Source organism: Choristoneura fumiferana, chromosome Z, assembly GCF_025370935.1.
Source record: "Choristoneura fumiferana chromosome Z, NRCan_CFum_1, whole genome shotgun sequence".
Taxonomy (NCBI): Eukaryota; Metazoa; Arthropoda; class Insecta; order Lepidoptera; family Tortricidae; genus Choristoneura; species Choristoneura fumiferana.
The window spans coordinates 38915004-38933230 of NC_133472.1; the positions used below are offsets into that span (position 1 = coordinate 38915004).

The following is an 18227-nucleotide window of genomic DNA, read 5'->3' on the forward strand; positions in this document are numbered from 1 at the left end:
GCGTCCATTAATTGCGAACTTGTGTTAACGCACAATTCAGCCATCTTCTTGTAGGTTTCAGTCAAAAATCTTTGGCGGCTGCTTTTTATTGATAATGTTGCAATATTGCTTTACGCATTTTGAATTGTCACATAGTTATCAATGGGGAGCGGATTTGAAGTAGCGATTACAAGTTTAATATGGATATGACTAGTGCGATTGGTTAGATAGATCGATATATTTATTTATAAGATATCATGTTATTTATTGATGTTACTCTTATAGTTATCATATTACTTACTTAATGCAATCTTATAGATAATCAAATTCAATAAATGTTATTCTTGCAACAAACTACATGTAAAGAAAAATATTTTATTCTAATTTAGGGTGAAGTCAGATGAGCGTAATTTTTTGAGTCGTGAGCCGCGTATTTTGGGTCGCGTATTTTAAGTCGCGTAATTTTCTGCTGCATTCCGTTTTATACAAAAGTCCAGTTTGTGCCACACGGTGACTGAAATTGAGTTGACTCATTTTGGCTTCAGCCTAAAGTTTTATACAGCTCAAACATAATGAAATGAAAAATCAATACTTGCTTGTACTTGTCTTATCCATATTAAACTTGCAATCGCTACTTCAAATCCGCTCTCTAGTTATCAAATAATAGATCGTTATGTTTTTATAACCTAAAGTAGGTATTTACCTTATTTGGTCATTCATTTGTTTAAACACCACCGAAGATAAGTGTCACTATATTTTTACCTTTTGATTTTATCAAGTAATACCCGCCTAATTGTTGATTCACTTCTCCAATTTTTACTCACAGATCATCTGTTTTTGAAAGTTGGTATTGCCTGTAAAAATACAGCCGTCTCGATTCAGCGCCAACGTTGGACGGAGACGGTTGTATCATGGCCATGCGAACTCTTCAAACGGATCTGTATACATTTTGTGGGATCCTAGCTTTTGCAGAAAATTTGTTTCACAAATTTATTCATTTCCCGATTGTTCCATATGGACAAAAGATTTTTTTCCGAAACTAAACTATTCAGGATATATGTCAGAACTATCTTGTAGATCTTGAATAAATTAGAGTTTCAAAAAAAATCGTCCGTCCATATGAAACAGTTGACAAATGAGTAATTTGAGAAAAATATTCTCGGAAAAAAATTAGAGAACCATGTATTTAGCGTAAATTAGGACAGCATGGTAAGAGCTCATATGAAACATGTCGACGTTTAGGGGCTGTTTCACCATCCATTGATTAGTGTTAACTGACGGTTAAATGTGATGCCGTCTCCGTCTATTCGAACAAAACAAATAGAGACGGCATCACATTTAACCGTCAGTTAACACTAATCAATGGATGGTGAAACAGCCCCTTAGAGTACTGCGACCTTTCACAAGTGAGCTACGTTTAATAGACAGTGCACAATCCCGATCTTCCTCCACTTTCCAGAACTATTGTCGTTTTAAACCCCCAATGGCTTCTCTGTACGTCATAATAAACGTCGTAATATTCGCTACTCACCCCTGTACTACAAGAATTACAAGTACTATAAGTCGACATAATTGTTAACTTTCTCATGCAAAAAAGTGTCAATTATTTAGAATTGTAGTACTTGTAGTGTTTGTGGTACAGGGGGCAGACCTATTTAAAATTACGGATTCTATTTTCTATTATTTATGAGTCGACGAGTCTTGTCTGTATCACGTCAGTATACTCGTAGTTCCAGCCAATCAGTGACACCAAAAAGATATCGTATAAATATTGTCATCATGATATCACACAAAAAATCGAGGGTTTCTTACAGAAATAACCGAGCTAATACGAGCTTTAAAAAAAAGACAGATTTCTTTATCAATTATGTCTTTCCTGTAATTTCGATTCACATTACAGCTTTCGGAACAAGAAGATTTGTCTAGCGGAAGGTCAAATTTTTTGATTGAATTTGAATACTCGATGCATTTAAGAATGTGCGAATGCTATACTGAATATTACTCGCCTATTACTAAACGTCGTATAGAGGAGCCATTACTAGATAAAGTTACCAAAACCTGATAGTCATTTATTTTCATATTAAATATATCAACGTGAAATCATACGACGTAATATTTAGATATTAAGACATAAATCTGAAACGAATAGAATGAATTAGTTGTAATGTTAGTAATGTTGTCTATTTTCCGTAGTTTGCTTCGTCGAAGGCGGTGTTAGTGACAATATGAAATAGATATCATTGGTAGTCTGTATAATGATGGTTTGATGATAAAGCCTACCTGGCTACTGCGGTTAACGTCGATTCGTCGTTACGTTACGTATCCAAATGCAGCGTCAGAAAGCTATTGGAATTAAGCTACAATTGTTAATATAAAAGTTGTGCTAGTCGAGCTGCACTAAAGTATTTGAAATCCGAAATTATGTAGTATAATGAAGATTTTATTATTAGTTGTCTTACCCACAAAATTAGTGAGTATAAAAAAATACCTGTAGGCTTGAGAACCGGCAAAAATGGCAAAAAACACAAAATGACAGATCGGAAAGTTTATTGATCAAGAGTCTGTGCGACATGACAGATAACATCCTCATTCGTTTCTTCGGCACTTCCCATCTCGTCCAGTTAGTAGCGCAGGCGTTGGCATGATGATCGACGTTAGCTCAAGTGCGAGGTTCTTAGGTTATGTAGGGATGCCCGGGCATTCGCGCGTATATCCTAACTTGGGCTCAAAATGCTTCGTTTATGCCGAAGCGACCACGTGCCACATGTGGCATGCCACACAAATTAACTTATTGACGAGAAATACCGTTGCCTCATTTCCAGAAACGCGTTCTATTTTTGTAAAGCGTAGCTGTATTGTGTCAGTCAAATCTAAAAATTTGCAGAATCTTCGGTAAAAGGGATCGGAGTTTGTGGGGTATACATTATTGTTAAGTATTTTTAAAGTAAAACTGACATGTAAAACAGAACAATCAGGCTGTTTTTGATATCTTTTACCGTAGACTGCCTCAAATAACTAAATATAATATCAGAAGAAGTCGTTTCGATTGATCTCATTTAGCATAAAAAATATTGTCGCATGCCACTAAGGAGATTGCGACAGTATGTGGCACAGTTTCGGCATAAGCGAGTCTCTATTAAACTCTTGTTTTCGCTATTAATCGACAAACCAACGGCTTGTCTGAGCCCTTTAGCACTTAGTAAGTAAGAACGACTATAGTTTGCAAGTAGAATGACACAAGTACTTATCGTACACTGACGGAACCAATGTCTTATAGGCTAATCGAATAGAGGTCTAATTATTTTTAAGTAAGTAGAGCAGCTATAAATTAAGGCGTTTTGTTTGGTGGCTCCGACCGTTCTCTTGGCCGGCGTCCAGTGGGTATCAGCACTTACCATTGTTTCCCCTCCTCTTCGGTGCTTTTCTACACCTACACAGCGTGTATGTGTGAAAAAGCACACATCACAACTCGGTACGATGTGTTTGTACGAACGCGGCAGCTTTAAGCCTAGTTTACCTCTGTCTTCTGCATTGTGGTCTTATTGTCTAACACACTTAGATTCAGTCCAATTCTTGAAAGTATAGCTTCATCGTTACTGTCGATGATTTCGCCAATGTCGAGGTCGGAAACGACACTGTCAGTTAGGCTCTGGCCAGCCAAAGCTGTCTACGAGAAACCGCGGCAAATTAAAAAATTGGGCTGACAACACTTGCTGTACACTGATTAAACGATGTTGATACTTCAAAATTATTTAAATTTTCAAGATATTAAATTATACTCGGGACTCTTCAAGCTGCATCAAAATTCATGTAGTAATGTGTGAAAGTTGATGATGCACTTTAGGAGTCCCTTGTTAAATTATATGACCTTTGTCAGTGCCCATTTACGTACAATCCAGACGCATAAATTTTTCTACCATTTTGACCAGATTGGCATTACTTTATCTTCTAACATTTTAATTGAAACATAATTTTATAACATTTTGCATTTTGAGGACGGTAGGAGATTGAATTAAGCCACAAATAATTTATTTGTTTGTTATAGATGAAGTATCAAAATTATCTAAGCCGGGATAGAATGACAATATGACAAATTCGACAGTCTCAAAAAGTTACCAGATTAAAGTTTCGTAAAAAATGCGTGGACAGCTTTCGCTGGCCAGAGTCTAGCCGTTGTTCAGTAGATTCAGTGTACTGTTTAACACACTTGGACTCACAACACTTGGCTCTCTCTGTCACACCGTGTATGACGAGGGTAGAATGCGGTCGTGAACGTCAGCGCGTTAGACAATACGACCTCAGGTTGCATTGCATTGCAGAGATGCTATGCTAACGTGTTACAACTGATCAATCAAACGCTGCAATGTATTGCGACTGGCACAATTCCTATCGCATGTGTAAACAGGATTTTAGTTGATCTTGATAATAGTCGAGAAGACGAGCGCTTTTGCGCTGTCCCTCTTCTTTACTTTGCACTGGAGCGGGACAGCGAAGTCTACTCTACGTGCTTGAACTTTGAAACTATCTGTTAATGTCTCACATCGGGTTAGAGACGAAGTAACGTACTTTGGTATAGTTCATTGCATAGTGAAAGTTACCATTTAGCATGCGAGTGTAACTTACTTGTTATCATCTGGCAAATCATTTAACGCATTATAAACGTTTAATTGATTCAAAATATTTAAGTAGATTGTTGGGCTCAACTTGGTTGAACGTCCCTGTAATGGATTTTCGACGTAATTTTTACTCAAGGTTTATACCTTGACTCCTTCGAAGCCGTGAGCTTTAAACATGGACTACGGATCTATAAATAACGTTTTTCCACTGCATTTTATCGGATAAGTTCATATTTATCTTGCTATCCCAATTAGCTTAAGTAAACTTACGAGAAAATACGATGGAAAAACATGATTCACTACATCTACGGATTTTTTTTATCTACCATAAATAAAAATCATGTAAAATATATACAGGGGTGTACAGCCAAACTAGTCCAGTTATCTGCTGGAATAATCTGAACTTATTTTACGACATAGTGTACAACAGTAGTTGAGTTTAGTTGCAATGCTATTAGAAGTGCGTGCTTGGTCTCTGAACCACTGCAAGCCCCAAGCCGGCGTCGGCGGTGTCGTTAGCAATGTAATGTTAGGCACTAATAATAATAATGTACAATAAAACACCCTCTCTGCCTTAGTGATGCTATTCTTACCCCTAATGCTATGAACGAAATATCACGTTAGAACGAAATTTATAATGTATCTTGTAAATACGAATTCTTATAGCTGATGTAAAATATTGAGCACTATGGAAAACTTTAATTCCTAACAATGGTCCAAACTTCACTCGCTTTTTTATTTGTACTATACGATTATACAATCTCTATATAGATAAATGAAATAATGAAATTAGTCTAGAGGTACATCTTATGCTTTAATTTTATTTTATAGATGTAAAACATGTATTTGTCGAAATGCTTAATTTTCATAATCAAAGTTTTATGAAAAAAAGGTTGATACCAAATGCAGTATTTTTATTTTATACTCTACAATCTTTGTACCCAAATAAAAGCAATAATCTATGACTTTCGCTTTATTGTTCCACCCTCATATTCATAACTTAAATTCGTGAAGCAATACAAGTCCGGAACAAATTATACAAATATTTTATAACCTATAAGAGTATAAATGTAGCTTTATTTTTAAAAATAATGAGGATTATTTTAAAAGCAGCTATTTCTAGTTTTTAACCGACTTTAAAAAGGAGGAGGTTTTTTCATTTAAATGTTTTATAACATTACAATATAAAGAGGATAAGCCCTAAAAAAAGGAGCCGCGTCGCTACCCCCGCGAACACAATAGAGCGTTCTTTTGCTTTCTAAACGCTCCGGACTTCCTTTTGTTTACAAACATAATTCTTATCGATCTGCGAATGCACAACTTCCTCTCGATTTCCAAAATATACCTGAAATGCTAGGCGTCAACGAGAACGTTCCACACTCTAAAATGTGGCGGCTTAGCTACATCGTCTGCTTCTGTGTCCTACAAGCGGCTTTCGGCGTCAAAGTCAGAGTGCTCGTGCATTCTGATGAAGGCGACTCCAAAATGGACGAAACTGAAACCAGAACTGAAGCATGGGATCATAAAAGACCCGTGACCATGCTACCGTTCCTTAAAAAAACTGTGAAACATGAGGACAGGGAGAACGAAGAAGAAACGAGACGGGATGATACCAGGAGGGAAGAAACGCGGAGGGAAGAAACGCGAAGGGAAGAAACGCGGAGGGAAGAAACACATAGGGAAGAAAAGTCAACGACCGAGAAGCCAGTTACCCCCTTGCATCCGAACGAAGTGCTATTCCCTTTGATTTACAAGCAGAGCCATATTAACAGCATGTTTATGTTCGGTCAGAACTGGTATACTTGGTCGACAGAGAAACGCACTGATGGGTCGAAAGCTATCAATTATTACATTTGCTATGAGGAGCCGAAGCATTGCGACGATGTTGGATGGGTAAGAGATTATTAAATTACCTACTAGTTAAGTTGAAACATGTTTTTAACCTTTTCGCCGCCACGTCAAATAGAAAAGACATCCATACGCCAGGCTTCCATATTGCGATGCCTAAAATTGAACCTTAACACAATTGGACGAAGGTTGCTTTTGCATTGAAGTAATGGACTGGACGTATATATAGGTCGTTGGCGTCGAAAAGGTTAAAAGACGCATAAAGTAATAGAAGAAATATATGTCAAATCGGTAACACAAGTGTGAATGCAGATTGCCAGATATTTTAGATAGTAGATGAGTGTACGTATGTCGTATACGGGAACTAAAAAAATACTGAATTCTAGTCTCATCAGTTTCAATAAGCACAAGATCTGCTGATTAAAAAAAATACAAAAAGATAGTATTAAAAACACGGATCAGTGTCAAGCATACGTGGGGTTGTGATATCTTGTATTTCTGATTTGACAGACAATCACAGAATCACTGTAGGAACAAAAACGAAAACTTAAAAGTTATTTAAATAAATCACTTCGTTTTCACTCAAACTTGTGATTGCTTGAAGGCTGGATAGCAGCAGTGATGTCACGCCGTTACAGCTAGATTCCCATTTGGTTGCCAAAATTATTTGCCAACATGACGTCATAATCAAAATTAATCTCGAGTCGAGGAAACTGGCTCACGTACCGGGGTGGGACCCTTTCATAATCAATTTCGCTATGATTACCTGATTCAGCTTCTTTGACTACACTGTACTCGATATCCGGCTCGCCTTGCCTACTGTTAATTAAACTTTCAGACCTAATACACTAGTACACGGAGCTTAATTATGCGACTAAAACAAAAACATTTTTTTTTTATTTGACTGGATGGCAAACAAGCAAGTGGGTCTCCTGATGGTAAGAGATCACCGCCGCCCATAAACATCTGCAACACCAGGGGTATAGCAGATGTGTTGCTAACCTAGAGGCCCAAGATGGGATACCTTAAGTGCCAGTAATTTCACCGGCTGTTTTACTCTCCACGCGGAAACACAACAGTGCAAGCCCTGCTGCTTCACGGCAGGATTAGCGAGCAAGATGGTGGTAGCAATCCGGGCGGACCCTGCACAAGGTCCTACCACCTACAAAACAAGTAAAGATATTTGCTTTAATTGGATATTGAGGTGATCATCATCATCATAGGCCTCCCCCAATGAGCGCCATTGCGCGCTGTCATCGGCTAGCATCCAGCTACCAGCAGCCTTCCGCAGATCGTCGCTCCACATGGCAGGAGGGCGTCCTACACTACGTTTGCCAAGACGCGGCAAACGTAGTCATCTACGTAGATCCAAAATTTAATTACACATTTCATAACAGGAACGCACAGACGCGTTGCCAAAGTGCGCGTTCCAAATTGACTCGCTGATGTCGGACGACCGCGCCTGCCTCAATGCGTTCGGCATCGAGCCTCACAACGTGGGCGGTTGCGACGGAGGCGAGCAGATGAAGGTAGGTCTAATTGCAATTAGCAATAATTATTCGTGATAGACATTTATACTCTTTAAAAACGAACAAATGTTTATTGACGGTTTTTAAAGAAAATAAAAGTCTATCACGAATAATTATTGCAGTAGACACATTATCTTATACTTATGTATATTAAGAACAGTTCTAACAGACCACATTTTTAACTTTCATTCAATGAGGGCTATCGCGTATGAATTCGCCGCTAAAGGCGCTAATGTAGCGTGAGGTCTCCGAAATGTCAAGTTTAGTTTTTGGGTGAGCTACGCGGGTTTTTTTTTATAATTAGAATAATTTTGTAAATATTTTGCATTACCTGAAATTAATTATGGCAAATATGCGTTACGGGGCACTGAATGTCTGTGTTTTGAGACAGTTTTGTCTTTCGGAAACTTTTGTCCTCCCCTTTTTTACCGAACAAAACGGGACTACGCAACACTGTGATTGCTCGATATTTTTATGGTACGATTTTAAGGTGCATAAATATGATTTTAATCTAAACTTTGTTTTCACGCCCGTAATAACAGACTTTGAAAGCCACATTTAAAAACCTCACGCAACAGTGGCGCCATCTAGAAAGACGAAAAACGATAGCCCTCATTTTTTGGAATAATCGAGAAAAACTAACAAAAATGTAGCGTTGCCAGCTCAGCAGGTATAAACGCTTAATAAAGTAACGTGATGCGACAGGTCAGCGAAATAGTCCGCTCGTGCGGGCCCCGCATCCGATCCCTGTGGCGCTTCGTGCGGGTGGGCCACCGCCCCGCCAACGCCGCCAAGCCAGCCGACGTCAACTCGCTCATTTGCGAGGACGAGGAAGAGTGCGTCATCAACGTGGAGTACAGGGTACATATTTAACTTATCATGTTGGACATAAGCCTCCCCCATAGACCTCCAGTTGCCTTGCTTCCACCGTGGACCCGCGACTTTAACCAATTCATCCATCTCGTTGGCGGATGTCCTACGCTGCGCTTGTCGATCCGATGTGTTGATTTGATGGAAAACGTGTTGAAACCGCGGGTGTGTTAGTATCCTAGCCCGTATTTGTCGCCCCAGAATGACCTGGTATTGGATTGGATTACTTTAACCGCAACAGTCAAGTTAAGAAGCACTCTGGACCATCAATCAGAATGATGAACTGAAAGAAGTCATAGCGTTTGAAGTACGTTTGAAAATTAAGGCATATTAGGTAAAGCTCTGCGCAGGGGGCGACACTAGCGCAAACCTCCATGACAATGTCAGTTTTCTTTATTTTGTCGCCATGACAGATCATGACCAAAGAGTATTAGTACCTATAGAAATCATGATTATATTTATTAGTAACAAAATAACATGATATATACATCAATAGTAACGATAGAGCCATATTTAAAAAAAAAATGAAATAATGATATTATGGCATATAAGATACCTACTCAAAAAACTGTTTACGGTTTTGTGCTAGTGCTGCACTCTGACGGCAGCAGATTGCAGTAATATTCCCTATTCTACTACTGTTCTCTATAATCTCTATTGAACTTCCAGATACACCACGACAGAATAACATTCTCTCTCCATGAGCCAACCCGAGGTCAGACGTTCAAGAGCGCCCTCAAACGCGACCTCACCACCGAAGACGACAACAAAGTATCCGCCGTAACAGAAAGCCACGTCCACGTAGCGCACAAGAAGAAAAAAGAAGACGAACATCAGGCAAACAGCAGTCGGTATAAGAAATTCCACGTCAAAGCTCGGACGAAAACTGTAGAAGGCAAAGGCGTGACCAAGGAGAGGAATGATTCTGGCTATAACAATCGCCGATCAGGAAAAAACAAGATCAAAGTCAGAGAGGACATTTCGGATGATACGTCAGAATAAATAATTGCCGAATGCATAGTGTTAACTGTAGTTACTTTACGATGATTTTTGTGACAGTATGTAAGCTTTCGAAAAATATTAATGACTTTTTGACATTGGGCAAAGCTAGACGAGCGTATTTTTTTGAGTTGTGAATCACGTATTTTCTGCTGAATTCGGTTTTATACTAAAGTCCAGTTAGTGCCACACAGCGATACAAAATGAGTTTTACATATACCGGGTGTGGCCTGTAATACGAGCAAAAAATTAAAACATAGATCGTCCTCGTCAAATGAAAGTAATGTTTAGTTCAGCGACTTTTAAAAATAATGGAATCTTTGGATTTTCCCTTTTTCATACTAAATTAAATACTGCTATCAATATACGCCATCCTAGAACACAACTGACGTCACCTGTCACGGTACAAATATCAAACATTTTGCTTTGCTTCTTCGAATAAACTTGAAAGTGTAATAAAATTTTAAAAACAAATTATTTTTAAAAGTCGCTGAACTAATTTTGTTCAGTTTGAGGAGTATGATCTATGTTTTCATTATTTGCTCATATTACAGGCCACACCCGGTACGGGACTACGAAACCAATAACGCGACCCACAACTCAAAAAAATACGCTTCACCCTTCTTTAGATACAAGTGTCGCAGGAATCATAGTAAAATGACACTACCAGTAGATAAATAAACCAGTAAGAGCACTTAAATAAAGCAAAAAATGATTAAGCGCCATTTTAGGTGGTTTATCCGGATAGACCTGTTTATAATGTAAAAGTAGGTAGTTTTATATGGCGAGAGTAGAGGTAATGTGTTCACCTCTTGCTCATACTGAATCAGATTGAGCGAGAGGTAACCATTCCATGTATACTTCCTGCGACAAGTAAAAGCACACCTAGCACAGTCTTTGTAGTAATTAATGTTTGCACAGTTCCCTTTGAGTTTCATGTAGTGTATGTATTCATATGTCCTAACTTAAGTTATTGACAAGTCGCCAGCCATTTAGCTATTCGTAAGGTAGTAAATATATTTTATTTTCCCAAGACCATGCCTTTTCATTTTAAATTAATTAGAAAACGTTTACCTATTAATAAAGAAATGACCCGAATTTATAATCTCCTGTTCAGCTCTTATTTCATTCATAAATTTTAAGGGATATCAATGAAACAAGGCTTATTTGAGAATTGAAAAATTGGTCCTAATAACGTCCTAATTCAGTTGCTTGATCAGACCTCGTAGTTCGACTGTTTTGCTGCAAGGCTAAGACTGTTCAGACACAGATTTTAGAGCCTATCTAAGAATTGAATTGGTCCTAGCTTGACAGGCCTCGTGGTTTAACGTTGGTTTGCTGGACAGTAAATCTGCGTTCTGCCACGACGGGAGCCACACGGTTTTTACGCACCGTCTCTTTCTCAAGCGATACTTTAAAAAAGGACAGCGTGCTAAAACCGCGCGGTTCCCACCGTGGCTGAACCTAGGCTAAGTATTCAGAAACTGTATGTAAAACGGCACAGACGGCCAATGAGGGTTCCTGCGACAGCAGGGCTACTACGAAAGTCGAAAATCGAAGTTCGTGTCGTTCGATCCCTCTGACACTTATACTATTTAATACGAGAGCGAGAGGGACGGTCCGTTACGAACTTCGATTTTCGAACTTCGGAGCAGTCCCTCAGGCTCGTTTGCGCTGGTATCGTGAGGTCCGTTTGACAACTTCGACATCTGCGTCACATTATTGATTGGTTAAATAAATAAATGAGCCGATAGCACTCAATTCAAGGCTATAATATCAAACGGAACTTCTATACTAACGCCATCTAGCGATATATATTTTTGCCAGTGGTTGAGAAATCGAAAATACAAACTGAAACATAGATGCACAGAAAAACCAGAAAAAGAGACAAGCGCTGGGAATCGAACCCAGGTCCTCAGCATTCCGTGCTGCGTGCTATACCGCTACACCACCACTGGACAGTAGTACAGACACGAATTTCTCCTATGCACCACATATCTCAGCTTGTTTGTTTCTTATTTAGTCACTTAGCAGCGACACCAGCGACATCTATGCTATTTAGCCCTCATCGAGAAACTTTCAGCACTCCATTGGAACTAACCGCTCACCCGGACAAGAGATGTCGCTATTAAGCAATCAAATTTGAAGTTGAAATAAAAAATACAAAAAGACTCCAAAAACCAATCTTAGTGCATCCTTGTCTTTGATTAGCGGTCGCCTGAATTTATGTCGTCTGAAATTTGGTATACTTATATAAATTGCGTGACAAGACAATAATCTGGTAATGACATCCTGGTAATCCGGCCAGGATCGTCTTCACAGGACGGAACCCTTCAACGGTTAATGGCATCGACTTGAAATTTGGTATGCAAATGTAGTTTAGGTGACAATACAAGTACAGTCAACAAAAAGTAGTCTGCAAAAAAGCTTGTATTAAAAATGATTTTTTTACCATAAACTTATGATATGATGAATAACTTCTTAAAATCGGTTCAGTAGTCCTTAGTTGCAGACACAAAAAAATTACATCCTATACGTAAGTACCTACTATACCTAGTCGAATCTAATTTTGTGAGCTACAGAATGAAACCAGGATTAGTAAAGTATCTATGTATAATCGTTTACTTTCACTTAAAAGTATAATAAAGTACCATCAATGCTTCTTATTCTTAAACTTGGTCTTAGGCTTGTGCGCTCTAGCGGTGTTATCGTAAAACTTTTTGTAGTTCGCGTTTTTATATAGGTACGGTTTAACATCATTTTTCGCTTCTGGCTTGTGCTTAACATTCGGTTTCAACTCCTTGCTCTCTAACACTTTGACGCGCGGCAGCTGTTCGCTTTCAGCCGACATCTTTCGCTTACGAATCTTCGCCCCGTTCTCTTCTTCACTGCCCAACTTGATAATTTCGTAATTTATGTCGCCGTTTATTTCTTTAGCAGCTTTGACGTCGTGCTCGATTTGGGACTTTGCCTGTTGTAACTTATTAAGGACTTCGGTTTTAATCAACTCGTCGCCTTTACCTATAGCTGTTATTTTTGCTTCTTTATCTCTGAACTCCCTCATCTCTTCCATCTGTGAACATGTACATATTGTTAATGTCTAGAGGACTGCGGAGGGATAGTATCCGTCACGTCAGATAAAATGATACATTGAAAAGTGCTATATTATTAGGCTTCTAATTATGACGGCTTTTCGTATAGTATAATGAAGAAGTATTTTTAAAAATTATATTTAATTTCAAAAAGTTTAATTTATAAAAAAAATTGGTCATGCGGTCATCGAAACCTACACACAACTACGTAGGGTAAATGAACCTGAGCCTAAATAAATAATAGCTTCACAAAAGGTCTCAATTCAATTTCATGCAAATTTCTGTTTCTGTTACAAAAAAAAAAAAACAAAAATAATTTTATTTTACCAAAAAGAAAGTTTCCATGAAAAATAATTAGGACATTTTGAGAAACATATTTAGGCTATTTCGTTTACCCTCTCTACCAATTTTTAAGCTAATCGGAATCTTCCTCATTTCTTATTGATAAAGACAAATAGAAAAGGCACGACTGAAAGTCAAAAGACATAACGTCGGTCGGTGATACAGCAATATCGCGTAACTAGCATTTTCCATAAGGTACAATTTTCACTGTCAGAACAGTACAATGTCAGTATTGTTAGTGCAGTGAAAATTAAACCTTATGGAAAATGCTAGTTATGCGGTATTGCAGAATCACCGACGATAAGCAACACCACGAGAATGAAGAGGCAAATGTAACAGCTGATTGTCAAAGGCATTCATTAAAAAAAAGGAAGTTAATATTCAGCAGGACCTACTCCCAAACACTTGCAAGAACGTGACTTAATGCTACGTTTCCACAAGAGATGTGCGAGCAATGTTTGTCATAAACCTCTCCTCGCTCCGCCGAGCTGTTTGCACTAGAGCTGCGCTGAACGAGGATATGTCAATTAAGCGTTTCTATTGGTTCATGAAAAACAAATTCCTCCTAAGACATCCTCGCACATCTCTGGTTGAAACTCAGCCTTAATGTCTAATCAGTAAAATTAAATGTTTAATATAAAAATATAAACTGAAATTATAGACTGAAAAATTTAGCTACTTTGTTTTTTCCATGACGTGCACGCTACTCATTACTACGTTGATAACACGGACCAACCACGCTCTAGACATGATAATTTGTTAAGGGGCTCCTAGACGGGCCATATTTTCACTGCAATATGTGGCCGGCAACTATTGGTGTCCCTGTCTAACATGTGAGTAAAAGAGGGACACCAATAGTTGCCGGCCACAAATTGCAGTGAAAATATGGCCCGTCTACGAGCCGCTTTAAAGATGACCCTTCCCGAAACATACTTAATCACTCACTCTCTATTTCGACCAAGTACCTACGGATGGAGTACAAGAAGTTGGGCTTAACTTAAATACTCCAGAACATTCCGTTGTGTGACAGGCAATCAATCTTACTTTTGCATGGCTTATTTTCGTGTCACAACTGTTTTTTTTTCAGTCATTCGATTTTTTTATGGTTAACTATCCGTCAACACGGTACAACTTTTTGCTGTCAACCCGTATAAGATCTGTCAATATGCTACGCCGTTCTAGTAAACACAGAGGAAAACGTTTAAAGAAAACATACTAAGATACAGTAGTGCGAAGTATTGTGGGAAACACAGCCGAACGTTCATGCACAACAAGATATAACTTTTCATCGGCAAGTATAATAAATAGTAGATTGTACAACGACAGCATAAAACGAGCCATTATACCCGAGCCGGTACGTGCACTACAAAAGTAGTGTTTTTAACACTTTCTCCTTCACTACCCCCATCCGCACACCGAAACTTTATCGTAATAACTTTTTAAGGTAAATTATACGAGACGTCTAAAGGCTGATTGGTCCGTGGTTAACAACATTTTAAACGACCCAGCAGGGCTACCACGAAACTCGAAACTCGAAGTTCGTGTCGTGCGGTCCCTCTGACATTTATACAATTTAATACGAGAGTGAGTGGGACCGCACGACACGAACTTCGAGTTACGAGTTTCGTAGTAGCCCTGCAGATCAGAAACAAGCGTTAATAAAGTCGCCTAATTCAAATATTCACCACTCTGAAAAAAGCTCGTGTCACAAACCGATGTAAACAGAACATTGAAGCACAGTAATGGCAACTCGCTGGAAAAGTTAATGCTGAGGCATTATTGTCTAAAGTCTGGTCGCGGAGCACGAAGAATTTCGTACAATGACTTTTCACTATGTGTCTCTGTTGCTCGCGCAAAATGTAGTCTAAGATCCGTTTAAGAACGACCTTCACCGAGCTGGTTAATGGATGAAACGTATTTTATATTAAATTTAATATGGCAATAAATATATTGCATATGGGTTGTCTTGAAAATTTCAGTCCAGGATATGATTAATTACTAAATGCAAACGTTAGATTGCCTATTTTTTTCTCGCCACAACTCTCGGGTAGACAGGTACAAACAGGTAAATCGATACTAGTAACTTGCACCGGTCTGGTTTAATGAGTGAAAGTTAAATGAAAATAAAGATTATTTCATTACGAACACGGTGGTATAGGGTTGTCTGCGAAAAATCAGTCCTGAATTCCGATTGTTGAAATGTTGCTGCGAGTGAATATGTGCGACTGAGAGGTCATTGTGCGAAATTCTTCGTGCTCCGCGACCGTACTTTAACATACTTGGAATCATAATAATTGTTTTCACCACTTCTTTATGTCAGACGGTATCAGACGAGGGTAGAAAGAGACGGTGAATGCGATCGCAAACGTCAGCGCATTAGACAATACGGCCTCAGTTTTAAACTTAACAGTTACATACATTTCGAAATGTTACGTACGTAAATACAACTAAATCGCCAATTAATTGTAACTAACAACAAGCTTTATGTATACGTAAAGTTCGATGGGTAAGATTAGAGTTTGGAGATTTGAGCTTTTTTTTAAAATTAGTGACAAATATAAATGGGCAATGCCAGGAAACGATTGTACCGCCATGTCTACCGTTCCATCAAAATCTACGAATACATTAAGAACTAAAACCAATGACCTATGAAAGCCACACACTTTTAGCGAAATATTGAGGTACACTTAAACCGGTTTGCTAATGTCGTTCAGAATTCATAACAAAAGATCAGCTTTCTTTTTTTTTCTCGTTTGAATCTTCAGGAAAACAAAGTAAACTGACCACTCCTACCAGTGCCGAGCGTAGAAGTTGTCGTGCTCAAAATGATCTACACGCTCTCTTGTTACCTCGACAGTATACTTCGTTTTTTTAGCATTAGAAAAAGGGTAAACAATCTTGACGAGTCTTTTTTATTGCAAAACGTTTTTAAAAAAACAGTAACTATTACTTATGACAACAAAATCATGCAAATGATCATATGTCCTTGCTAATTGTTACTATTTGCTGTGACTTTTTTTTTTTTTTTATTTAATAAAGCCATAAATTATATGTATAAGGTACATGCTGATGTTATGCAATACAGGTAGAATCAATATAATTTTACCCAGTGGGTGTAGCTAGATACATTTCACTTAATAACTAACAGTTAAAATTATAATATTCATTTAAGCTATATGGACATAACTCGATAACAAACTTTTTCAGAGCTGACAAAAATTTTGTGTGTTTGAGTGACTTAATTTCTACAGGCAATGTGTTATACACTTTTGCAGCCACGTAAGTAGCACTGCGCTGGTAGATGGTTGTCGTAGCAATAGGGGCCCGGACATCGTAAGCAAACCTCAAATTAAGTCTGATGCTATTAAAATTGTTTTTTGGAGGAAATTTATTTGCATTTCGAAAGACTAGTATTAGACTTATTTAGACTTATTTTTCAGAAGTGTTTTTCAATAAAAAGGCACGTCAAGAACGCTCACCTTCTTTCTAATGCTTAAAAACACGGAGTATAGATTCATGTGTAGATCATTTTGAGCACTATAACTGCTCATCCACTTCTGCTGCTGCCTGTACTGTAATTGATATTACTTCATGGACCTATGCGTCGATTTTGCTAGCGGCAAAGGTACGGCGCTTGAAACGTTTCGCGGTCTTACCCAAATGTCTCCATTTTTGACGAAAATCGCTTTCAAACTACATTGCAAACTTCTAGATTGACCGTGAGCTACACTAAATTAGTACCTTAACAGTAACTTAGCTTTGTCCGGCGAGTCTGACATTGGCTGCAGGTAACTTAGTGTAATTCACTCTAAAGGCCTATTTCACCGATCATTCATAAATTTTATGTGACAGATATCAGTGATGTCGTCTCTGTTTGTTTTGTCCGATTAAACAGAGACGGACACTTATCTGTCACATATGATACATCACTGAATTGTGAAACAGGCCTTTGCTTTGCAAAGGTCTATATCAATGTAATAAAACAATTACTTTGCTCACCCGCGCTTACCTACCTAAACCACGGGTGTGCAAACTAATTATTTTTAGTTCCTAAGTGTTACTAAATCTAACAAACACATGCTAGAAAACCAAACGATTATAAAATCCAAATACCTGAGCTAACGACCGATATTTTCTGTATCTGTCATAAGGAGGTACGAATTGTTTCGCGTCGACGTTCAAATCGGAAACCTGCAATATCAAACGTGCTGTTTCACTCAGTTCAGAATAAATTGGTGTGTTGTTTCATTTTCTTTATTCAAGTACTTACAATAGCACAGTAACTGTCTGTATTATACGTAGGCACAAAGGCTTGTATGTCCGGCTGGAACTTGTCCAGATCGGCGAGGATAAAGGCGGTGCGATCCAGGTCCACTGGCTGCTCGTCGCTGTAACCATTTACAAGTTTTTTTACACAGCTGCCCGTTTTAGTCATTTCTTTGCAAACATTTGTTACGGATTCATGATCATCTCGGCCTATACAAGGTGTTAATTACATACTTGAGAATCTCAGACAGCCCAAAAAATATTTTTTCACACCTCTCATTCAGAATTATCACAGTATTGGCATAGGTAGTTCGAGGGAGGTGGTCACAGTCCTAAGAATAGGATTAACTGGAACCTAGAATTAATGGAACCAGACAAAGTTTTAAAAATACAAAATGCTAACAATTTAGGTAACCATATTGTCTTTACATTAAAAAAAAAACTTAAAATAGAAATTAAGAAAACTAATTATGAATTTTTTAGTTTTAATTTTCCGAACAAAATAAAATTCTGCCCGTATTTTCTGTGCATTTAACTGTCAAGATGTTTAATATTTCCAGTCAAGTGAACACCGCTGTTTTACATAAGTAAATGTCAAATGTTCGGTATTTTTTTTTCTATTTTTTTTATAGTGAAGAAGCCTGTAAGAAATACCTCATTAATAAGCTGTTTTTTCATGTTTTATA

The 18227-nt window shown here is 38.1% G+C and overlaps 2 protein-coding genes across 2 annotated transcripts in view; one reads left to right on the forward strand and one right to left on the reverse strand.

Moving 5' to 3' along the window:
- Positions 1-5930: 5930 nt before the first annotated feature.
- Positions 5931-10876, forward strand: LOC141436684 (uncharacterized). Its single transcript, XM_074099697.1, has 4 exons — positions 5931-6488; positions 7841-7972; positions 8678-8833; positions 9512-10876. The coding sequence occupies exons 1-4, from the start codon at positions 5946-5948 to the stop codon at positions 9842-9844; spliced, it is 1164 nt and encodes a 387-aa protein (XP_073955798.1). The 5' UTR covers positions 5931-5945; the 3' UTR covers positions 9845-10876.
- Positions 10877-12436: 1560 nt separating this feature from the next.
- The window catches only part of Rrp6 (exosome component Rrp6), a 44635-nt gene continuing 38844 nt past the window's right edge, over positions 12437-18227 (reverse strand). The window contains 3 exon segments of the mRNA XM_074099562.1: positions 12437-12914; positions 17389-17466; positions 17546-17663. Of these exon segments, the coding sequence (XP_073955663.1) occupies positions 12495-12914; positions 17389-17466; positions 17546-17663 (616 nt within the window). The 3' untranslated portion in view covers positions 12437-12494.

What these genes read in the sequence shown, in the direction of transcription:
- LOC141436684 (XM_074099697.1), top strand. Translation starts at nt 5,946, where the DNA reads ATGCTAGGCGTCAACGAGAACGTTCCACACTCTAAAATGTGGCGGCTT. An exon ending in ATTGCGACGATGTTGGATGG is followed by an intron (nt 6,489 to 7,840) that starts GTAAGAGATTAT and finishes ATTTCATAACAG; the next exon opens with GAACGCACAGACGCGTTGCC. An exon ending in ACGGAGGCGAGCAGATGAAG is followed by an intron (nt 7,973 to 8,677) that starts GTAGGTCTAATT and finishes GTGATGCGACAG; the next exon opens with GTCAGCGAAATAGTCCGCTC.